Source organism: Cydia splendana, chromosome Z, assembly GCF_910591565.1.
Source record: "Cydia splendana chromosome Z, ilCydSple1.2, whole genome shotgun sequence".
In the NCBI taxonomy this organism is placed as follows: domain Eukaryota; kingdom Metazoa; phylum Arthropoda; class Insecta; order Lepidoptera; family Tortricidae; genus Cydia; species Cydia splendana.
In genome coordinates, this window is record NC_085987.1 from 22,110,371 (window position 1) to 22,136,036 (window position 25,666).

At 39.7% G+C, this 25,666-nt stretch overlaps 2 protein-coding genes across 2 annotated transcripts in view; one reads left to right on the top strand and one right to left on the bottom strand.

The window, feature by feature from the left end:
• The first annotated feature begins 913 nt into the window (after window positions 1–913).
• LOC134804338 (kelch domain-containing protein 4) lies at window positions 914–9,165 on the top strand. The gene is made up of 9 exons (XM_063777345.1): window positions 914–1,081; window positions 1,224–1,397; window positions 2,602–2,723; window positions 5,858–5,966; window positions 6,151–6,378; window positions 6,952–7,164; window positions 7,279–7,456; window positions 7,786–8,004; window positions 9,013–9,165. The coding sequence occupies exons 1-9, from the start codon at window positions 971–973 to the stop codon at window positions 9,141–9,143; spliced, it is 1,485 nt and encodes a 494-aa protein (XP_063633415.1). The 5' UTR covers window positions 914–970; the 3' UTR covers window positions 9,144–9,165.
• A 1,931-nt stretch (window positions 9,166–11,096) lies between these two features.
• LOC134804760 (glypican-6) overlaps window positions 11,097–25,666 on the bottom strand; it is a 59,820-nt gene continuing 45,250 nt past the window's right edge. Inside the window, exons 6-11 of the mRNA XM_063777978.1 lie at window positions 24,684–24,846; window positions 23,244–23,822; window positions 22,770–22,926; window positions 21,332–21,507; window positions 17,555–17,707; window positions 11,097–17,235 (exon numbers count right to left, since the gene is read on the bottom strand). Coding sequence (XP_063634048.1) covers window positions 16,925–17,235; window positions 17,555–17,707; window positions 21,332–21,507; window positions 22,770–22,926; window positions 23,244–23,822; window positions 24,684–24,846 — 1,539 coding nt within the window. The 3' untranslated portion in view covers window positions 11,097–16,924. The remainder of the gene's footprint in view (window positions 17,236–17,554; window positions 17,708–21,331; window positions 21,508–22,769; window positions 22,927–23,243; window positions 23,823–24,683; window positions 24,847–25,666) is intronic.

The following is a 25,666-nucleotide window of genomic DNA, read 5'->3' on the forward strand; positions in this document are numbered from 1 at the left end:
TCAAGTGTTGAAAAGGAATATGAAATATGAAATACAACATGACGCAGTACCAACGAGGCACACTGCAACTGCAAAGAACAAAAAATAAATGACAGGTTACTGTCACTGTCAGTGTCAACTGACACCAATGACATTTTAAGGCCGTAACAGACTACCGCACCGCGACATATATACGGTGCGACACACGCAAAGAGCAGTATAATAGCCATAACACACTACCGCACCGCACCAAGGTCATTGTGGGACGCACCCATAAGTATATCTCTTTCTCCCTCTTACTTATGACCTTGGTGCGGTGCGATATGTGTTAGCTACTTAATATGGCACACGTATCGTCGGTGCATAATGTGTACTGTGTAAAGGCCCCTGTACATATTGGGCCAGCGTGGGCCAGTCTGGGGGACGCATGCGTTAGACGGTGCAAGTGATATTGCTATCTCATTCTACCGCATGGCTGCGTCTGTTGAACTGGCCGGCGTTGGCCCAATATGTACAGGGACTTTAAGGTGGTCGCCGTACGTGCATTAAGGACGCAGCTATAAGTCAGCGCGAGATAGAAATATTTGACCACACCAAGTTGCCGTGTAGAATGTCTATTACGGCTTTAAGTTGGAACAAAGATCAACATTTCCGAACGTACCTTAATGTTTGTTGACTTGATTTGATTTGACCATTTGACAATTCAATAACCTAAGGGGCTACCGCGAAAACCGAAATTCGCAAATTGCGGGGATCTTACTCTTCTACTCCAATGAAGGCGTAATTAGAGTGACAGAGAAAAATGCCCGCAATTGACGATTTTCGGTATTGGCGGTAGCCCTACTATTTGGGCAACACCGCCCTCAAGTCCATAGAAGAAAAAAAAAAAATAACCTATTTGGTTAGGTTAGGTGATTTATTTTGCAACACAATAAATTGGGCTTTGCTTTAATTTTGACACTGCTGTAATTAATATTTAACAGCTAAAATAATGGGTAAAAAGAAAAATAAGAATAAGATAAGTGGTGCTGTTAAAACAGCAGCTAAAACAGATAAAAAATTGGCTAACAAACTTAAAAAAGAACTTGCGAGCTTGGGAGAGGTTAGTTCATGCGGCATTCAGGCTACAACCATGCAAAGATATTATCGATACAAAAAAAGATATTGCTTATGGTAGTATATAATACATTCGTAGATATTCAACGTACTAAATCGTTAAGTCTATTTATACTTTGTGCTTTTAGGAAGACATAGCTCAAGTTGTTGCCCAGATTGAACGAGAGGAAGCAAAGCGATCAGCTGCTAAAGAAAAGAACTTACCCGGGCCTCCTTCGCCCAGAGCTTACGCTAGTGTGACTCCACATCCCATAAACAATGAGCTTATTATTTTTGGAGGAGAATATCATGATGGTCAAAAGGTAAAAAATTGCACTTTAACAGCTAAGGTACCTTTTGAAAGGGTAAGGTTCCATCCATACTACAATTATAAATGTGAATGTGTGTCCGTCTGTTACCTCTTCATGCTTAAACCGCTGAACCAATTTAGATAAAATTTGGAATAGAGATATGGGATAGAGAGATAAGATGGTTTTTATTCCACAAATAATCCCTTAAGGGAGTGGAAGTTTGATCCAGGAGAAATTTGATATGGAGATAGTTTGAGTTGTAAGGAAGGGTATAGAATAGATAATATCTACCTGAAATCATCCCGTCAGGGTGTTATAAAGTGGGGTGGAATCTTTGTTCCATAAAGGGAATCAATAATTTCATAAAACAGGTCTTTCATCATTTAACTTTTTGTAAGAAATGAAGAATGTTTATGCATTTTGACTCATTAGTCATATCTTTAGGGGGTGAAAAAGGGGTGGAAGTTTGTATAGGGAATCAATAAAAAGTAGATTAAATAAAGAATAAGCTACCCAAATTACTACATGCACACAGACAAAGTTGCAAGCAAAAGCTAGTATATGTATATATTATATTAGTGAGAAGAGAAACTGTCTGTCTGTTACTTCTTCACACAAAGATGGCTTAACTAATTAAGATGGATTTTGGTAAATAAGTAATTTAATTTGTTCATTTCTTGTATAAATTTCACTTTGATCATAAAATTAACTTTATTGTTACAAATATGGGGTTATTTCTTCACCTGGCTATGGATTTTGAAACATTTAGTAAGTACAGATAATAGTTATACTTGCAGCATATTTAGCTGTGCTATTTGGGCGAATGTAATAGTCATAGCAATATCAATGAAGAAGATCCATTACAAATAATTTGGCAAATAGGATATGTTGCTAACATGACAAAAAATATGGAATTATGTACAGTTGCTATTAGATATATGGGAGCGGCCAAGGTGTTCACAAATATCTGAACAAGCACTTTGCCTTGACAATAGAGGCGTGCACAGATATTTGTGAGCACCGAGGCCGCTCCGATATATCTGATGGCGACTGTACCTTAAATATCAACTAATCCTACTTAACCTGATACTATGTTAGTGAAACAAGGTTCCTGTTGTTTGTCTAAATGTATCATGTTTTTAACAAAGGTCACACCCACACCAACCACCACGTTTTGTGCTTAGTGGGCTGGTCTAAATGTAGTTGTTGTTTGCAGACATATGTGTACAATGAGCTGATTTTCTTCAATCCTTCAAGTAACACGTGGCGCCGTGTTAAGGCGCCAGGGGCTCCGCCACCACGCAGCGGCCACCAGGCGGTTGCCACTCCAGCTAATAAGTATGCTTTTTCAATTATATGAGAAACAAACATATTTATTACAAACAAGCCAACGGTCCTGTAATCTATGGGTAAAATATTTTCTGTATTTTTTAAAATTTAAGGCCTTTTTAGTAGTTTCGGAGATAAGTTGGGGTGGAAGTCAATCAGCGCCTATTTTCTATATAACTTCGAAATTATCTGCATTGAAATTATAAAAAAATATACATTTCAAATCATCACAGGAAGCCCTTTATTTGATATATGTCACACCATAAAGATAGCAGTTTGCTTTTTATTATTGGTTGTTAGACTTTGGGTTATCATCTTACATAGGGTAATTGCGTTAGTTTTCCGTCCGGTGTCAGTTTCCGTCCACTTGACGGATTAGTAAATAACACATTTCATTTATAATTTGCTACTTGCGAAGTATATTTTTTATGTAGATAGATAAATTGTTTAGATATTAAGGATGCAATAAGTCCAAGTTTGTGCAGCAATGAAGGTTTAAATATTCAAATTTCGTCAAGTGGACGGAAACTGACACCAGACGAAAACTAGCACAATGACCCTATGTGTAGCAAATTCCAACAGATGGACAGACCGATGCACGAGTGATCCTATAAGGGTTCCGTTTTTTCTTTTTGAGCTACGGAATCCTTCTAAAATAATACACCATAAGTATAAGAAAAGTTATATATTAGTAATTTTAGGGTAATAAAATGACAAATTGTCATCAATTATTCAGGGGGGTGCGGGCAGAACAAGAGCGGACGTCGATATGATGATAAGTGACATCTAGTACCTACATTAGTCGCTACTTACCAAATACCGCTGTATTTGGTATTCCTTTTTCGTAAATACGCCTTCACTGAAAAATGTACCATGTAGTTGTTTTTGTTAATATGGAGGTATAACTTCATTAAACTCTGGTCCTGACGACTTCAAAAAAAGGTACTGGTGGATTTGATTACATCTCGTAGCAAATAATAATTGTAATGAAGGAGCAGCATTTTCGTAGTTTCCGCACATTGCGTATTGATCATAATGTTACACATTTGTACGGCATATTGTGTCAGCGCTAGTATACTTGTATCATATACATCAAATCTCTCATGTATAATAAATGGTCAGGTAACAACCAAAACTCACAAATTACAAAAAAATAATTAAACAAAAATCAAGCTTATTCAGATAATAATACGGTTAACTATGGTTATACTAGGTGATTAGTGAGTTTTGGCACAGTACACTAAGAACAGTAGTGAATCTAAGGCCGCTCGGCAAGTTATTTGCCTACTCTTGCGTTGGCGCTTAGGGTTGTCACTTTTATTTTTAGTTAAATATTATTTGCATATTATGAGTAGCACTACGTTTCTATTTATTATAATATAATGAAATGTTCTATCAATTCATAAATAAAGTATAAATCAAACGCTTTTTAAATATTAACATTAGGAAATGGCAGTCATTAAAAATAATATAAATTCGATACAGAAAAAAATCCTCCGGTTTCTGCATGTTCGGAACGCTTTATTGTTAGCGGTTAAAGTAAAGTAAATTCTCATCCTTACGTATAAATTTAGTAAAAAGGTTTTAGGGAAGCATGGGCAAGTAGGTATTTGGTAGGTATTATGAAGATTGACAAGTCCGGGTTTGAGGAGTCGTTATTGAGACACTATATCTTTTTTCTACTGTACGACTGTAATTTTTGAATTAAGATTTCTTATACCAAACTGAAAATGGGTATTTTTAATGTACGGGCTCCCAACTCAACTATAATATTCATTTCGATACAGTTTAGTCAACTATAATGAAAATGACCAATTACAGCTCGCCGCGGTCAAGAGGGCGAAACAAAACCATAGCTCAAATTAATTATTAATTTTAGGTTGTATAGTAGAAACAATTGGGTAATAAATCAGAAACGCGCATGTGACACCCTTAATATAGCAACATCCATAAACTACGAAAACCACTTAGTGTTGCTTGTTAGTCTCCATAGGCTACGGTGGCCAAAATCGGGAAAACAACTGTCTAAAAATTGAATTTAGCGCGGAGCAAGTACCAGGGCCTCATGAGTTACGAGAAGGTGTCATTGACCAACCAACGCGGCGGCCGGGGCGCGTACCAGTATTATGAAGGTATCGCGGCTGCTCCCGTATCTTAGCTGTATACCAGGGGTCACCAATTAGTTTCTTCAGGGGTCAGATTTTTTTAAATAATGTGACCATCGCGGTCCATTTCTACTTGAGTTTATTAAATATGTATTAACATTATATAGGTCGGCGGTCCGCATCCGGACCGCGGTCCGCCATTTGGTGACCCCTGCTGTATACTTTTGGTTTGGTTTGTTTGTATGATTCTACTAGTTACAAGTATTATTTTTGTTGATTCGTAGAAAAAGTATTGTATACAATAGTGATAAAATCAAGCTTTTCAATCTAGTACCTTACTTATACTATTGCCTCTGTTCATAGTCATGATCAAAAAAATTAAGGCGTACCGTCAGAGCAGACAAATGCGAGCGGGCGGGTAGCGTACTCGAATGCGCGCGATCACAGTCGCGGTACGGCCCACACTGCCGCCACCGTATTCCCCCGTATATTATGCTAATGTGTGCGTGGCAGCGCGTGCGTACACGGCGCCCGGCGCGCACGCACACATTCAAGCTGGCAGCGGCACATTTCTATGAAGATTCACTACTGTTCTTATACTGTGGTTTTGGTTGTCACCTGACGAAATAATGGGCTTTATTAATTTGACAGAGCGCAGGTCATTGTTAGTCTATAGTCTACCACCTTCCTCTAACGTAATACTGTAATGTTACCATTTGGCAAATGCATTGAACACATAGTTCAATATACCTATCTGTTTCTCCATCCTCTATCTCTGTCCCATAATCAAAATGCCTTTTAGGCCTAGACTTTTTTGTTCAAAGTTTTCAACGTATCAATGATAGATTCTAAACCTTGTTTTACCTCCATACATCAATATTTGCGTATTTATTTTACGAAATAGGTACTGTATACGCGATCAGTTCGAAGTGGGCCTAAAATTAATGGGCCCATTTTGTCCATTTAGACACAAAACAAACAAATCCGATGTATGAGTTTTAGTTTTACTAATATTATAATTTACTTATTTATTGACAGAGGCGAACTATGGGTATTTGGCGGCGAATTCACAAGCTTGTCTGAGACACAATTTTACCATTATAAGGATCTGTGGTGCTACTCCTTCGCCGAGAACAAATGGGAAAAGGTATACAAAAATTAATACTGTTACAAACTGTAGTCTGGCAAGCCTATCTAGGCGTAAAGGGTTGATCTCAAGTATATTTTATTTTATTTCGCGCCTTTTTCTAGTGATACATTGGTTGTGCCGGACTATATTTTATGTTAGTATGTAAGTACCTAAAACAAAAATAATAAATTGTATTGTAAAGGTAGCAGCGTCGAACGGTCCTTCGGCGCGGTCGGGGCACCGCATGGTGCAGCTGGGGCGGCGGCTCGTGGTGTTCGGCGGGTACACGGACGATGGCCGCGAGTGCCGCTACTTCGACGACGTGTACAGCTTCTGCCTCGACACGCGCGCCTGGACCAAGCTGGCGCCCAGCGGCCGCGGGCCCTCGCCGCGCTCCGCGTGCGTCATGGTGCCGGCCGGCAACGATGAGGTCAGCTCTCTCTATACGATTGTCGTATCTATGCACTATGTGGGGGGTTCAGGGATATCGACTCGACCGATTAAAACCTGTACTATACTATAAGCATCGTAAGATGCGGCATACTGTCGATATAGTTTTGGCAAACATTGATCGCCGACTTACATTTCCAATTAAATTAAATTACATTAATCATCAAAGTTTGCAAATCAATAGCGATCGTGCTTAGATATTGCATGGTCCAATTTTCGTTTAAAATGTTTAAAATATACTACATACAAAACGTCAACTGATAGTGATGAGACAGTGTCGTTTTGACTCGCCCTAGAAGGCCTCCCGAAAACGACTTCTTTTGTTCGTCTATTTGCCTCCCTCTCTCTATTGCCCGAATATGCAAAAGCGATGAGGCAAGTGACGAAATTTTGATTATCGATGTTCGCAGTAGGCCCTTGGGTATTTCCAGATCTCTCGTAGCTCGTAGATTTATTAAAATTAAATTTGCCTTACGGTTATGAATTACATATCTATTGAATGGATTCGGCACACGGATACAACATTGAATAATGGTGAGTGGTGTTTCGTCAGCTGATAGTGTACGGCGGGTTTTCGCGGGCGCGCGAGGGCCGCACGGAGCGGGCGTTGACGCACGCGGACCTGTTCCGGCTGACGGCGCGGTCGGACGGTGGCAGGGCGTGGCGCGCGCTGGCCGGCGGGCCGCTCGCGCCGCCGCCGCGCGCCCAGCTCGCCGCCGCCGTCAACACACACTCCTCGAAAGCATACGTTTTTGGTGGAGTCACAGTGAGTTTACAATTTACAATCCCCTGTTTTTTCTTCCTAAGTTTATAATGTATAGACGTCAGCTAAAAAGATTCCTAATTTTACAACAAAAACCTAAAAAGGTGCCGTTTGCAGGATGTAGAAGAGACAGAAGAAGAATTAGTAGGTGAAATGAGCGATGATCTCCGAATGCTCGACCTGGAGGCGGGCAAGTGGCACAGCGTGACACTGCGCAGCCAGCAGCCGGCGCCGGCACTGCGCGGGCCGGCCGCGCCACCCGCTGACGCTGACTCTGCACCGGACGCTGTCACAGGTGCGCTCACAACCGCTAATAGTACTATAATGAATGCAAATCAGCACATTGAATTAAGTAACATTTAAATACTTACATCGAAAACTGTAACTTACCGCACGTTACTTTTTTCGATGTAGGTATTTAAATATGTTCGTTGCAAGTGCTTAGCTAATTAACTTTTATCAGTTATTTCTAAGTACATATTTTAGTTATTAATCTCACTCTCTCTCAGCGTGATAAAGTCACACGTCAGTCACGTCACACTCATATGAATTTAGCTTTCATACAGTTCAGCGCAGAGCTATGTAGCTCAGTCTGACTATACAATGTTATATATTTGTTTATAGTGGTAACTGACGAGGTATTCACAATGAAGCTGGGCGGCGCCGCGCCGGCCGCCTCCGCGGCCCCGGACGCCGACGCGCCGGCACGCGCGCGCGCCGCGCCCGGCCCGTGCCCGCGCATGTCAGCCATGATGGCGGTGCAGCGATCTGTTCTCTACGTCTATGGTGGAATCCTAGAAAAAGATGAAAAACAATTCTACCTGTCTGATTTGTATAGTTTAGGTGAGTTATGGCTTATGGCTATCTTTAACTTCCTCTGCACCCAAAATAAAACTACTGTAACTTAAAATTAAAATGTGACAGCTGGGATCTCTACATGTAGGTAGGTAATACACGAAACAAATGGATTCCAAAGGTTTAGCTATACTTAGTTAACATATTAGTAGTTTATATTAAGTGTGTGACTGCTACATAATGAAAAGCATTAAAATACGCTTGTGATTTACGAAACGAACTAAAAGCGAGTTTCATAAAAAAACATCACACGAGTGATTAGGCATGGCCGCATGTTAAGACCGCCATTTGCGGCATTTGATCACACACGCACACACAATAAAACATCATCTCGACTGAATGTGGCTGCGGGATAAGTGACCCTTCACATTGAGGCCTGTTTACACATTGAGAAGTTTATTGTTTTCTTATGTGATGTAACGTAGGGGTTGCGTCAGGAGGACGCTACTCCTACGTGGACGCTAGCGTGCGTAAATAAACATACCAAAAGGTATCATACATTAGTATCAAAACGGTATTAATTAGTTTGTCTTCCCCATACATTGGAAGGAACATAATTTGATCGAATCATTGCATCGAGTCAATTCATACATTTGTCACTAAACGCATCAACACTAACCAAAGTGTACACAGGCCCCAATGTGAACGCCAGCCACACGCCGTAGATATGCCACCTTTGCCCGGATTTACCATTATAGCTACGGCTTGAGTATTCAATTTTGTACTGAGGACAGACAATGTTGGGGCCTCGAGTTAGACCAAGATAAGTCTGCAACGATATTGATAGTACACGCAGTGCAAGTGTTATTTATACGTTATCATTTCATAGAAGTTTGCCGTTTAAAATACATTATTTGTAGCAAAACAGTTTACCTTTATGCTGGCTGTAATTTGCGGTTTTTGAACGCATCATAAATGGTTTATGATACGTGTGTAGATAAGATATACATGTTTATTGTTAGGTATAGTTGCCGTGAATGTTACGTTTGGTTACAGACCTGCACAAGCTCAGCGAGTGGAAGACGCTCGCGGCGCAACCGCCGCTACCCGATTGGCTCGGCTCCGACTCTGAGTCCGACTCCGGCAGCGACTCCGACCAAGACGGTTCCTCCACTGAATCTGATTAAGATTAATATTAAGCCATACAATGTATATACGAATATATCTACGGTATAACTACTCTGAAGAATCAAATATACAATTTATTATTAACTGTCATATATTAAAGAACAAGTGACGAAGCCCTCCAGTGTTGAAGGCCGGATTCGAACAGGCGTCTTTAGCTTTCCGGCCTAACACCATGAACCCCTAGGCCACATCACCACGGCGGAACCGGTCCCAATATCTCGACTACATGCCATCTTAGTAAAAAATTCTTAGTAATAGGGGATATTACTGCAATGTTCTGCCGCCAGAGTGCAGCACTACCGACTCAGTAAATTCATAGACTAACTTATACATACATACTGTGCCTTAAATTGTTTTTTGTCAAATTTTCACAGACAATAAAATATGACATTGATGCATCAAGGCGGTTTGTTAACAAGGGCCTACCGGTAAACGCGAAAATCGAAATTTAGTTATCTGCCTCTTTGTCGCTCGAATATGCAAGAGTGATTAGATAACGAAATTTCTATTTTCTTGTTTCGCGGTAGGCCATGTGATTGACGTGACGTATGATGTGTCAATGTGGTTTGTTTACTGTATGTGCCACAAAGGTGCCACCTACGCAGAGTTTTGCCTAATATTCACTATTCATCAATATTTTGACGGCCGGTCTGGCCTAGTGGGTAGTGACCCTGCCTATGAAGCCGATGGTCCCGGGTTCGAAGCCTGGTAAGGGCATTTATTTGTATGATGATACAGATATTTGTTCCTGAGTCATGGTTGTTTTCTATGTATTTAAGTATTTATATATTATATATATCGTTGTCCGAGTACCCACAACACAAGCTGTCTTGAGCTTGGGGCTTAGTCAATTTGCGTAAAAATGTCCTATAATATTTATTTATTTAATATCCAAACATATATTAGATTGATACGAGAAGTCGATATCCCGATCAAATTTGATGAAATTTTAAATAAAAGTTACTTATTAAATATTTATCATTTCAAATCATCACTTAAAAGTCAAGTCAACCAGCCAACGTGAGAACACAAGTTAAAATTTGCATTTAATGACTTTGCTTTGCCACTCTTGTGGATGCAATCAGTGGACGGAAAATTTCCGTTCAATCGTCTCATCCGTTTTATACGAGAAGAATAAAGATAGCCTTTACGAGTTGGTGTGGTAAAAACCGGCCAAGTGCGAGTCGGACTCGCAAACGAAGGGTTCCGTACCATTATCTATAAAAACGGTCACCCATCCAAGTACTGACCCCGACCGACGTTGCTTAACTTCGGTCAAAAACCACGTTTGTTGTATGGGAGCCCCCTTATAAATCTTTATTTTATTCTGTTTTTAGTATTTGTTGTTATAGCGGCAACAGAAATACATTATCTGTGAAAATTTCAACTGTCTAGCTATCACGGTTCGTGAGATACAGCCTGGTGACAGACAGACGGACGGACGGACAGCGAAGTCTTAGTAATAGGGTCCCGTTTTACCCTTTGGGTACGGAACCCTAAAAATACCCATTATCTAAAATGCTAATAGGTAATACTTCTTTCATACAGAACGAACGGACACGCTTCACCTCGCCCCGAATGCAATGGAATTACCTCATCACGCGGCAGCAAATTGCAAATATACTCTATAATATATCACTGTTCTTAATTACCCGCCGTTCTCAATTCCCACACTCTTCCATACCTTTTATTTAATACCACATCGGTGGCAAACAAGCATACGTATAAAATATGTATGTATAAAATATGAATTATATAATGTATGTATATTCTATTATTTGTGTATTTTATATGTAGTTTATTTTATTACAGTTGTTTGCGATTATAGTTTTAAATAAATATCTTCTTGCTCTTCTCATTGCACCATTTTTACGTGTCTGTGTAGCCCGATGGTTGACTGTTAGTGCCATGTGCCATTAGAGATTTATTAAATAAATAAATAAAACAACCAATTCCACATGTTATTGTTTATTTCTGATCTTAAATTGAATATCTACTATATATATTTCCAAAACACCATTGCAATACCGACTGTGATAACATTTTAACTAGGTACAATTTACAATGAACGCTCCGGTCTCCGCCGTGCCGCGGAAACTGCTCGATATCATGCGATCAATTCCAATGCCATTACACTGTTTGACTAGACTCCCCATTGGCATTCAAACTGGCTGGTGTTTCTGGCGATAGAAATTGTAGATATTTCACGTCAGTGGGCCACTTTAATGTTAGCACTATGTTAATATGAGCAGTTTCCAGTGTTGTATTAATACATATAACATGCATGACATCATTGTTCAATCGTATATTTAACATTTATGAATGCCACAGCCTAACATAACATAACCTGTCTGTTATTGTATATTTTAGCACTTTTTAGGTCAAGAATATGCGACACAATGGTTAGTTGTGCAACGTCGTCCTTGAAACAAGCTAAAGCTGTCAAATATCTATTATTATGTAGGATATATAATTTATAAAAATTATAAAGCCTAAGACAAATTCGTGCCTCAAATTTGTCAGGTAATGTAGATGGCGCTGTATGGATCCGTAGTCCGTACATTATGCGGTAACACTGGTTGTCAAACGTTAACGTTTGGCAAATAAGTGACTATAAAACATGGTACAGTACTATAATATACTGTTTCGGCTCTCAAAATAGGAGGCACGTTTATTTCTTAGACTTTCCTCTCTATTACAACCAATAACTATTGCTTAGGGTGACGTTGCGTGTAGGTAATGAAACATGCATAACTATAACCTACCCGGAATACCTTGCCTACAAACGTATAACAATTAATACGCAGGAGGGATCAACCGCCTCCGTAGGCTCGTTTTATTTCTTGCCGTAGAGAAATAAGTTTAGAGTGCCCACTCCATACAAGGATTTCCTTACTTATAATAATAAGTTGTATTGAAGGTATGGTTGAACTTATGATTCAAGGTTAAAGGGGTAAGACTATTATAACATATAATTTATTTTGCTCGGACAAACAGCACGAGGATCTTACCCCAGTCTTAAGCCCCCTCCAGACTATGCGCGTGAATCGCGGGCGAAGCGGCGAACGCGAGTGTGGAGTCGTTTTCGCTGTCTGCGAAAATCGACTACACACTCGCGTTCGCGGCTTCGCGCAAGAGTGCGGAGGGGGCTTTACCCCAACTTACCTTAATACGTTTTAAACTTAATTATAACGTAAAATACTTATTCAGCTTGATTCTGATCATAAACTAGCGACCCACCCCGGACTCGCACGGGTCGGGCCATATTTCCACCAATTTACACAAAACCTTAACAAATTATACACCTAAACCTTTCTCAAGAATCACTCTATTGATAGGTGAAAACCGCATGAAAATCCGTTCAGTAGTTTTTGAGTTTATCGCGAACATACAGACAGACAGACGCAGCGGGGGACTTTGTTTTATAAGCTTACTTAAAAACTTATTATATAAGAGTTTTTTCTATGTAATAAGTAAACACTCTATACTTACTTATTTCTCTATGGTCAAGCAACGATTTGAAATATTTGAATAGATAAAAAGTGAGGGACTACCATTATAAACGTCATACTTTCATAGAAATTAGACATTAATGATGACATTGCCATAGTTCGTCATTGCAAATACCATGCATGTGTTAGCTTGCTCCAACTCTACACTATTTGCGAAATCAAAAGGGGAAACAGAAAGTGAGAACAATAATGTATACTATTGTAAAACTAAAATCAACATTTGTCTGAGTAACCTTTGTTATTTCGTTAATATTACTCACAATAACACTTTCATATTTATTCATTTTACACGACACCGCTATCTTTCGCCACCAGCAATATTGACACGCCAGGGGACCGTTTACGTTTCACGAAAGCCTGTAGTCTGAGCGCGCTAAGTTTTCTTTGCCAATTTGTGTTTGCATTGCATTGCATTGTCACTGCCAAGTCGGTGCAAACTTAGCGTGGACGTAGTCTAACTGGTAATTCAAGTTGAATATGAGACTTCAGTCGTATTCAGCTTGAATGCGCACAAACCGATAGCATTATGTTTTATAAATGAGCATTATCAGAAAAAAGGTACCATTTACTTTTTTTACTCAAAATACTATCAACTTTTAGATTGTTTCTACTCAGAATCACGAGGACTATCGATTAAATAAGGAAAAACAATTTGCGATTCGAAATAATCAAAGAGTTGTTCTGTATTCGAAAAAATAAAGTAAATTGTATTTTTTGTTCTGAAAAACCCCAAGTAATTTAAAGTGCCGTAAACATAATAAGAACTTCAGAAGTCATAAAATAAAAATGGGATTGGGCACCGCACTACTTGCTGTATGGCGATATATGTAGATTGCAGTAGGAGTTAGATAGCAGCGCGTGCAGCCGACCTGCATGCCGGGGTACTGTTAGGCCGTGGCAATATTTAATCCTGCACTATCGCTGTAGCGTTAATGAATCAACTCGGTACCCTGTTTCGTTAACTGTATAAAAACTACTACTACTAGCCACATTCAGTTTTCATGATAGTAGTTAAATTACATAATTTTATATAACATTAAATACGATATTTACATTAAGTCTATACAGTGTTACAAATTGTTGAGTTATATTTGATGAGGACCGTACTTCTGGTTTGCCTCTTCAATTTATTTTAAGGTTATAAAATAATGTTAATATATTATTGAAAGCCTTCAATTTACTGGATTACTTAGTTGTCAAACCATCTAGTAAACTCCACTGATGTATGTCCAACTTCATATCCTAGGGTGGTATTCAGAATAAGATAGAGTAAGTTGACGTCTGTGGGCGTTTACTTAATGAGACTATCCCACTATGGTAAAGCCTGACCAGGAATATATGATCACGCGCCATGTTGCGGAATTTCACTGCAACTATTTTTTTCATACTATATTGAATTGTCACTATAAACATGAGAATAATGCGCCCTCCTGACAATGATCATATATTACTGGTCAGGCTTTACTTATAAAACTACCATTGCCCACTATTGACTTGTGAAAAAGCCCTGACGCCTATTATTTTGAAACTATTTTTATTTTTATTCATGAATTAGTTCCCTTTGTTTCAGGATTCTTTCTACTCTTTACTAATTTATATTTTTACGAACGAAAGCCTGAAATACAAAATATTTTTAAATTGCTGCCATTATGCGCTATCTTATTCTGAATACCACACAACGATTCTAGTAACACAGTTAAATCTTGTAACTATGTACTAGTAAAAGTTATGAATAAGTTTTAGATATCTAAATCGATTTCAAGTAAATGCTGTATAGCGGCGTCGACTCTGGTAAACCAATAGCCGTAACGTCCTCATATTCAGATTGCGACAACAATTCGCGTTGTATACAGCTGCGCTTCGTTAGCTAGGTACGTATATATAAGTGAGACATTATTACTTTTTCATCACACTTGCTCGATCTTATTTCATGCCATGCAGGTGTACTGAAACTACTGAAGGACAAAGGCCTTTATTATTCTCGCGGTTTGTTGTGTTACTAATTCATACGAAATAACTAGCTTTAAATAAGTTTTACTTTTAAAATACTAAAGTTTATACTATTGGATTAATGTAATAGCCGTACCTACTCGTAATGTTTTTACACAATTTTCAATTGTGGTTGAATGCCGGAAAGGTCTGTGCCTTCGATGCCTGACTTATCAAAACATGACAATATGTCGGACGAATGTTTGAAATTTCACCTTATTTAAAAATAATTCGCTTACACTTTAGTTTTTTCTTCGCAAGTGTGATGAAAATCATTGTGTGTAACTCCAGGGGTAAGAATATTGCAAACTCGAGTCTTTAATTCACTCCAGCTTGCGGCTGTCGCGAATTAACACCTTCGTTTCCGATATTTCACTTACCCCCCCTCGATGCACAATGCACTATTTTTTCGTGCAACAATTCCTTTGGAATAACACAAAGTTACATAGTAAATAATATAGAATATACAATAAGCACAATGGCACACAAATCAGGCATACAATATATTATTAATTTGGTCCCGTAGCTCGCACATATCGCGCTTCATCTGGCGATAAATATAGCCCGCGTACTCGTGCTACTCGCTATATGTTTTATTAATATGGATATTGTTTCAATCAAGAGATATATACAGCTGTTTTATAGCAATATTAAACAAATACATGTATCTGATAATAATTGTAGGAATTGGCAATATGGCGGGCACACTTGTTATTCGTGCACGGCGGGTCGCGTCGCTTGGCGAGTCGTATTGTCCTTGAACGGAAAACATATATGTTTTAAAGAATTTAATGTGTCTGATATCATAATTGTTCCGAGGCAGGCTTTGGGCCTAAATTGCTGCAGATATTGAGTGCATAGTACGGGGTTAATATTTGAATATATATCTTACATATATGAGATGGAAAGAATGCATTAAAACAAAAAATAAGATTTTAGCTTTATACATTATTTATGATTGTGCGTTTCTTTTTTATTTTAGTATGGCAAAGCTTGACATTAATAGAAACATGTAAATAATATCCACTAGCTGATGCCATAATATACACTAGCTAGGCTAGCTAGAGGTCGACACGGTGAACCTTGTCGTAGTGAAGGTGCAGTGCACCTCACTTCACACTGCAAGCCTTGTCATGAAACGCGGCGCCGTCGGCGGCGGACAGCGGACACAAGGTGACAAACTGTAGTGTACATCAAATTCATCTATAAAAAATGATACTATGAAAAACAGTAAAAAACAGATATGATATAAAAGCGATATAGTTACATCACAATATTTTTTGCTTAACCGTTGCGTATGATCAAATAAAATTAGCTATATTATTTATATAAAAAAACGAAAGCGAATCAGTCTCTTAAATTAATTTTAATATTAAGTCTAATTTATATGTACATTTTAGTTAAGTCATTTTTAACGTAAAAGAGTCATTATGTGGATTTGCTCTTAGAATTAAAAATAATGGCTAATAATAAGTATGTATACATAAAATATGTATAAATATTAAATATGGAGAAATACACATAAACATCCAAGTTTCATCATTAGCATTCCACACAGACTCACTAAATACATTAATCTGACGCATAACAATAGACATATTACATTCACTAGCTAAGATAAATTTTACACTTCATGCACAATAACAAAATGTGATCGGCAGTGGCAAACTGGCAGAATTATATATTCAGCCACTCACTCCAATTGATACACCCACGGGGATTTTGTCAGGGGTGACCATTTCTAGTCGGCGGCGACTATGTGGTGGCAACATCGGGCCCTACCCAGGTTCGAGCCACCAGCTCCGCCCTAGCGACTAATATTTTAATAAACGCCACATATTGCAGACAATATTCATGCGTCTTTTATAAATTGATAATGATAGTATATAAAAACCAGGACTAATAAAATAATAATATAAAAAAAGAATAAATAAAATCCACTACATTTCACAGTGGTCGTAAATCGTTTTACAAATTTTCTAGGAAGTTCATGCTCAGACATTCTTTCCTATATTTTTAGTAGGCATAACCTGTCCACTTCTTTTTATCACAGCAGCGCTCACACGCCATTCGACTTCCGCTTTTACTGACTAGGATACTACTATCCGATTCATTCTCTTCAGTTTATCCGAAACGTCACGTGTGAAAATTCATAATACACTTCCGAGGTCAGACGCCACTAGCAGATTGAACTAGCCACTACCCCGCACAATTCCGCAACGGCCGCTCGTACGATCGATCAAGTAACAAGTCCAACACTGAAGTAACGAGGGGTGCGGTTATATCAAGTCGGTGATGATGGTACCGAACCACGCGCAGACCACCGGCAGCGCGTAGGTGAAGAGCGCCTTCTGTAGCGAGGGACGAGCGGGGGCGCCGGCGGCACCGGCGGCGGGCGGCGCGGGCGGCTCGGGCGGCGGCGGCGCCGCGCCCACGTGCCCGCGCACCTGCACGTTGTTGGACTTGGGGCTGTCCACCACGCCCGGCAGCCCAGGGGGGCCCGGCAGCGCGGGCCGTTCGGTGCCCGACGGCTCCTCCACCTCCGTCTCCAGCGAGTCTTCGTCGTCACGACGCGGACCCTCGCCCGACCCTGCAATCATTACAAACTCTCAATATATAAACAACACACACATATATACATTTACACATACATTACATACACACACATTAGATACATATTGTCGAGGCGAAGAATAAGCCATTTGCAGGCTGAGTATAAATTTGAAACAGACGACCTAGGGTGTCTATTTTATTAAATACGAAACGAAAGCAAATGATCCGTTCATTCCAGCCGAACCAAAATATTCTTTCGCCCTTAACATGACACAAATTACTACGACATAAACTTGAAACTTGTATCAAATTGCCAGAAATGAAGTACAAAAATGACAATTGAATGAAATAATGACCTTCCGGATAGTCTGTGGGCGGATCGCGGTCCTCGTCGTCGTCGGGCAGACGATCGCGGCCGTCCTCGTCGTCGGCGTCGTCGCCCGACCCCGACCCCGACCCCGGCTCCGTCAGCGAGTGCATTTGCGACTCCGCTGCCGCCAGAGAATCACCTGGTAAACACAATCACTTACACTTAATACATCATCCATCAGTCACCGAGTAAAATACTTCAGAGAAAACCACATATCCCAACAATGACACTTACATAATAGGCCTGTTAACAAATGTTGAAATCCCTTTAATATTGTCGGTACACTTGTATTGGTTCCGAAAAACACAATATTTCAGCTATACTCATAAGATTTAACATAAATAATTGCATTTTATTGTAGTTAGTTTAAACTTCGCGCGAAAACGCCTCGCACGCCATTTGTGACGTCATAAATTAGTTGATGGTAGTGTGGTAGATATTGTTTACATACTTACAGTTTTTTGCCTTGAACCCGAATGATATTGTTAATTCAGCACCATATATTACGATTATTACAAAAATTAATCACAATAACTCATTTTATACAAAAACTCTCACACAGTTGCAATTTAAGATTAATTATTTAGATACATGTACATTTTTAGTGAAAATACCGAGTGCCGGTTTTACTTTTTAATTTTTCATTTTTTCTGGTTTCCATGATTCAGCCAAATAATTTAAAAAGTTTTTTGGTGAAATATCGTATTATTTAGCATTTTATTTATAAAATAACAAATAAATATTTACTTTATGTCGTGTAATAATATTTTTTGGACGTAGTTAGTAAATGTTTAGTGGCGAAATAATATTTTTTTGAACCTCCAAACTCTTTGGTGAGGACGTATGGATTACGGTAAACGAGGTTGTCTTTGCTGCTCTAAGAAATATGTCATGGATTGATGACGTCACTTCTTAGATTTCTTCTGATTTGTGTTTCAGTGAATTTGGCTGATTGGAGAATTTTGTACTTTTATTTTATTGAATATATTAATAGTCCTTCAGTTTATACTGCGATTGGGCCATTTTGTAGAATCATATTAACATATATGTTTTTTGAAACCATTATTTCCATGATTCTATGTTACTGTCATCGGGCCTATTATATGTGATTTTTTTGTGTCAAAACAGCTATAGTTGTACAATTACATTAAATGTAACTACATATATACTAATATTACTTATTATACAGGGTGTTTGGTCCATCGTTTGCCAAATTAAAAGTGGGGTAGTTTTATATCTTTTCACGCCCTTTAAAAAAAATTAAGGCCCACGAGTATTTTTTTTTTGCTTTTTATGTTGTTTTTGTAAAATCTTCAGGGCCGACTCGTTTAAACTTAAATTAAAAAAAAAAAAGAAAGAAGTGGAGAGATGCAACGTTTATTGCGTCGTGATGTCTAACGTTAAACGGTTTTATCAAAGTCAAAATTACTGACATTTAACCTCTAGTTTTTTTTATTAACCCTCAAATGTTTTACAATATGTAAAACTTTACACCAAGGTCAACTTTGATTTTCAATAAAAAAAAAAAAGAGACCAAGTCTTGAAATTACTTTACGAAATTCTGTGTTCTGTTCTCTTTCTAATGATGTACAATAATCCCAAAAAAACCTTTCATGAACTTCATTTTTTCCCGAATCTTTTGTAATGAACGCAACAGGCAAAAATTATCGATGCCTAAACATTGACGCTGTATTCTCCTTTGAAATCCCCTTTGCCTATCCACACGCGGGTTTTTTTTTTCAGCGATGTGATTTGCTGGTTGTGAAGATTTAAAACTTATCTTTCGTAAATTTAGTTGAAGGTGCTATCTCCCTCTTACATAGCACAAGCTGTTAGGTTCCGACGTCGCGTCGCGTCCATAGTTAATTTGTGTCTGGTTTTGTCTATCAAATTGTAATTAAATGTGAACGCGCCTTATTAGTGGGAGACCGTTTAAAAAAAAACTTAGGCGCGAAACGCGCGAAATGTGACCGATGTCGGAACTCAAAAAGCCATAAAAAAACAGAAGGCATAAAACTGAATTATCTTTTGTTATTGCTTTTATTAATCTCTGTTTTTTGAGTTTTGATCTTTTTAAATGGCTACTTTTTCGAATGAAGAATACGCGGACATGTTAATGGCGTACGGTAAAGCCGATGGTGTTGCACGAGCAGCTCAAATAATCTACCAGGAAGGATTCCCTAATGACGCTTACCAACCCGCCACACGTATCAAAACACTTACCGCCGCTTACGGGAAAGTTAGGTAAAAACAATAGCCTGATGATGATGATGACCTAAGTCTCATGTTAAAGTGTATGGGTTAAAAGTAATTCAAACGTTCAATACCTTATACTGAAAATGTAGTGAAATGCGTGTCTGTTGTTTTGGCGAAGAACTTTCCACACCTTCCAGATAGAAACTTCGAGTAATGCAGCTACATATCTGATGCTTCTAGTCGGCTCTTCCTCGAAAAGTGCCAACATCCGGTTATCAACTTCTACATTGTGTCGCACCACAATCCCTCTTGGTTCATTTACGTTCAAATTTCCAGTTTCCCGTAAGCGGCGGTAAGTGTTTTGAAACGCGCGTGTGTGTGTGTGTGTGTGTGTGTGTGTGTGTGTGTGTGTGTGTGTGTGTGTGTGTGTGTGTGTGTGTGTGTGTGTGTGTGTGTGTGTGTGTGTGTGTGTGTGTGTGTGTGTGTGTGTGTGTGTGTGTGTGGTTTGTAAGCGTCTATTAGGGAATCGTTACTGGTAGATTCTTTGCGCTGCTCGTGAAACACTATCGGCTTTACCTTACGCCATTAACATGTCATGATCAAAACTCAACAAAACAGAGATGAATAAAAGCACTAACAAAAGACAATTCAGTTTTCTGCCTCCTGTTTTTTTATGGGTTTTTAAGTTCCGACATCGGTCACATTTCCCGCGTTTTGCGCCTAAGGTTTTGTATTAAAACTGGCTCCCACTAATAAGGCGCGTTCACATTTAATTACAATTTGATAGACAAAACCAAACACAAATTAACTATGGACGCGACGCGACGTCGGAACCTAACAGCTTTTGGGCTATGTAAGAGGGAGATAGCACCTTCAACTAAATTTACGAAAGATAAGTTTTAAACCTTCACAACCAGCAAACCTTATCGCTGAAAAAAAAAACCCGCGCGTGAATAGGCAAAGGGGACTTCAAAGGAGATTACAGCGTCAATGTTTAGGCATCGATAATTTTTGCCTGATGATGATAATTCGGAAAATCATAAATTTTGATGCCTGGTGACGTGGTGATATTTCGCGGTGATGTCATTCATAAGAAAGATAACTAAACTAACAATTCAGGGGGGTTCGAAACAATAATTGGAAATGAAATAAAAGTATTTATTTTTAAGCCTCCATCCTTAGATTTGTAATTAACGCGACTACATGTATTTACGAATTAGTAGAAGAGTAGTATCTCTTATAACTTACCATATACATATAAATTACTCTACAGTTTGAACACGAAAACCGTGGATTAGGGAGCTGAGCAAGCCAGGCGACCACCAATCATGTATAGAACAAGGCAGTCTAAACTTAAATAATGTACCGAAATAATCGCGAGACTTTTTGGTGTTCAATTTTAACTTTTCAATCGGATTTGTCAATGAACGATATAGTGAACTATGGCACTGACGACTCAGTTGATCAACCGGCGTTGAACGATGGACTAAATAAAACATAATGATTATATTGATTATTGACAAACACGTCAGACAGACACGTGATGTATAAATAAGTAGTGACATACTGTCGTCCTTCCACTGCACTTCGACGCCGTTGTAGGCGTCCTTGAGGCGCGCGGTGAGCGCGGGCAGCGCGTCGAGCTGTGCGCGCGCCACGGCGGCCGGCGCGCGCGTCGCGCCGCGCACCTCCGGGTTGGCGGCCAGCGCTTCGCTGCCCTCGCCCGCCGAACTCAACGTATAGCTGCCAAACAAAAGCGCATTTGGCTCAACAACTTTTTTAATATCAGTCTAGGTTATATGCTACTTTCCTGTCGACATCAAAATAAACGGACTTAAAAGCCTAATATTCGTACTTTATCATTATGTTAAAACCTTCTACTTATTTAAATTTATATGATAAAAGACGTCAACATTTTTTTTATAAGTAGTTAAATTTGTAATGGCCACAGAAAAGACTCCGGATTTCCCGAACGTTATTGACCCATTTCTAACTAATGCTTAAAACATTCCGAAATTTAAATTAAAACAATAGTCAAAACCTAGCTAACAACTATCTCTCCAAATTGATACGACCATTGCACCCGAGATATATTAGCACTGGAACGAATAGCGAACGTTAATAGTGTCAAATGGGTGCTCAGTTCTGTTGTACCTATTATTTCGATTACGAGGAAAGTAAAATATATATGCAATCCATTAAACACTGAAATAAAATTATTTTGTAATTAGAGTTTGTGCGGAAAGAGAAGAGTCGTGGAATGTATGAGGAGTAATACATTACACGACTCCTCTTTCCGAACAAACTCTACTTCTTGTAGCAATTTTTTTTATTGAAAATAATTAAGGAAAAGTCGTCATTTATGAGCTAAGATGTTATGTATCAAATTTCAAAATATTAAACAAATATATTTTGCCGCAAATTACAGTTGCTAATCATTAGGAACAATTAAAAAACTTTATCAAAGTGAAACTATCCAGGGTAGGAAAAGCGCTTTTCAACTCTGCTATCTTCATATGACAAAAGAAATTTCCGAAAATAAGAGTTAAATAAGTTATTGTCAAAAATTCATTATTGGTACAAGCTTTTATCGCTGACTGTACTTTTCTTTCCACAGGCAACTAATACTCGCCGAGACAATTCTAAAAACCCCCAACACAATTAGTTTGCGTTGTTTTATCCCAGAGTTCCCATAGCCACCTCCTGTATCCATCATCAGATCAGCTCCATGTCATCATAATATGGCATTGTCATCCGATTTATACAATTATGTATGCAAAATTTCAGCTCAATCGGAAATCGAAGTGGGTCAAATTTAGCTTCTAAGATTTGACCCACACTGACAAATTAACATTCATACATACTAACAGGGCAAGTTAAATAAAAGCTTGTAAAAAATGCACTCTATAAGCTAGTCGCAAAGGTGTCACTAGCACGACGCGAACGCTATTTGTCGTCAGCATACTCGTACTCGTACTCGTAGGTGTGTGTGTGTGACGTGGTACCTGGCGCTGTGCGTGCCGTTGAAGCAGGGCGCGCTGGTGACGCTGGCGGGGCTGCAGAGCAGTGCGGGCAGGTGGCTCCAGTAGTGGTGCGTGGCGCGCACGCGCAGCCGCGTCTCGCGCACCAGCTTCTCCAGCGCCGGCCCCGCCCACTCCGACCCTGCTCCCCACATCATACACGAGCTTATTATTATATATAGGTACTCAAACACACTCACTTTGTCAGTAGAAAATGGCGCGAAATTCAAATTTTCAATGGGAAAGTCAACCCTTCGCGCCTAGATTATTTTAATTGCCGCCTTTTTCTACTGACAAAGTGGGTAAAACAGCGTAGAATTATATGTGTTTTAATGAAAAGTGAGTCCCGCCCGAGTGCTGGTACCGAAACGAATACCGCTAGTAATCGTAATCAGAGTCAATACAATTGAATAGGACTGGGCACATAAACCGCGGGTTGTGTAAGGCGCTCGCACTCACCGTGGCCGTCTTCTGCCTTGGCGGCGGGCTTCTTCTTCTTGGAGCCCCGTTTGCCGGCGAACTCGTACGATCTGAAGTCAATCTCAGCGCCTCCGGCGGGTTCGGGCTCCGCGTCTCGTTTTCGTCTCTCGTGTTCTTCGTACGCTTCTAAATCGATATTTCCCCTCATATATTGCAAGAATCGCTCTCTCGACTTGGCGTGTTCGGCCATCTCGTCCGTTATCTTTTTGATACCTTCTGGTGTCCTCAGGCTGAGGAGGGAAGGATCGTCGTTGACTAGACTCTCGAAGGACGCTTCGATCTCGAAATCGTCTACGTCATTGGCGGCGGGGCGGAGGCGGGCCGGCGGCGGCAGCGCACGCGGCGAGCGGCGGCTGCGCTCGGGCGCGAAGAAGGCGCCGCTGCCGCCGCCGCCGCCCAGCACCGGCTTTCCGCACCCGGCGAAAATCTTCTGGGAGATCTCTTGATTGTGCTCTTGAAAACTCATGATGGCCTCTGATATCTTTATGTCGATCGGTTCTACCACCATGGCGATATTGAATGGACCAAGAAGTCGATCGGCTACCTTTTCCACAGCGTCTGAAAAAAACAACATTTATGATAGGAGAAACTTAACTATTAGCAGAGTTTTATAAACAATAAATTGAGGCGTATTTTCAAATTAATTATAGTTGCAGTAAATTTACTGTCATCTTTCGAGAGATGATTAAAACTTTTAGAATCAGAATCAGAATTATTCTTTCAATTAAATATCATCAAAGTGTCGCCATCTACACGAAAATAGTGACTGTGACTACAAAATTTACTATGACAATTACTCTCTATACACTCTATTCTCTTTGCTATTGGGTATAAAACCAACAGTAGGTAAGTTTTCAATAGCGGCAATGCTCAAAATGGTGTAAATGTAAAGGATTCAATGAAGTCAACTGCTCATATTCTGAGAATAGTGTACACCACTTGCAGATATAGTTCGAAGTTACATAATATTAGGTCAGTATTTATGGTAACTTTTTGATGTGATCTCCGCTTTAGAAATAATTATTACTAGGGACCCGCCCCGGCTTCGCACGGGTTAACAAATTATACACCTAAACCTTCCTCAAGAATCACTCTATTGATAGGTGAAAACCGCATGAAAATCCGTTCAACCCGAACAAACATACAAACACACAAACAGACTGACGCGGCGGGAGACTTTGTTTTATAAGGTGTAGAGATTTATCAAGGAGGCACAGTTGTTGTTTACCTTCTCGTGCTAATATTGATAACCGACAAAAGAAAGATTGTAAAATTGAACTACATACTCGTACTAGCATAGCGAGTGATTCGAAAAGTGTAATATTGAGAGTTGCGTGTGTTTGCGAGATATAGTTATCACCTCGAATTCGGGGTCGTGGCTCGTGTTTGGGCGCGAGCAATCGAGATGTATGTACGTACCGACGTAGGCGTCCCAGTTGTCGGCGAGGTCAGCGTGCGCGGGCAGGCAGCCGCGCAGCACGTTGTGGCAGTAGCGGCTGCAAGCGGGCGCCGCCACCGCGCCGCACGCGCCGCACCAGCGCAGCCGCGCCCACGCCGCCGCGCACTCCTCGCCCACGCCCACCTGCGCGACACACCAAGCTGCATCACACCACTCTCACACCGCTAACGACGCAGCCGCACGCATTTTTAGGGCATATTCTAATGAAACATTTTTACGTGGCAACGCGATTAATCGGTGCGCGGCATTTCACATTCGTTTAAAGTTTACATAGGCTTTGATTGTGAAAGCGTAGGTACGTTGAAGAAAACGGTACTCGAATCGACACCACGATTCTGCCGTGAGATGATTAAAGCCTTGTGACATTTGCCTCAAGGTTTCTAAACAGCAATCGACTAATAAGTGACCGTTACACAACTATTACTTACTCAAATTTGTCATTATTACAAGATTTTATCATATAGGGTAATTTATTAATTACAGGACACAAATTCGCAAAGCCGTGATACAACTGCAAAATAAAACGTCCAAAAACAATAAATGCAAAAGCAGCTGGTGCATCACATCTCGCGTTGCTTTCTCGCTTCGTTTATTCTTAAGCAAACCATCTGAATAGCCTTCCAGTAATGAAAACCTCTTAAAATTTCTTAAAAGTTAATTGTATGTCAAATCGGTACTTATACTAGTCGAATTACTCGTATGGATGGTCCAAATTGGCGGACATTTTCATTCCGCCTCGGACATGACGTGAATAGTTATTTAAAACTCCAGAGTCGCATATGCAATTTTACGGGTAGGTATAATACTTATATTGTACTTAATGATATATAGTACTACTACTTAGCAAAGATCAGTTACAAATACATTTACTATTCTCATCACAAGTCAACAACGCCGGCCTTGGTGGCCATGCAGCAACTTCGCATGCAATGCAAATGCTCGT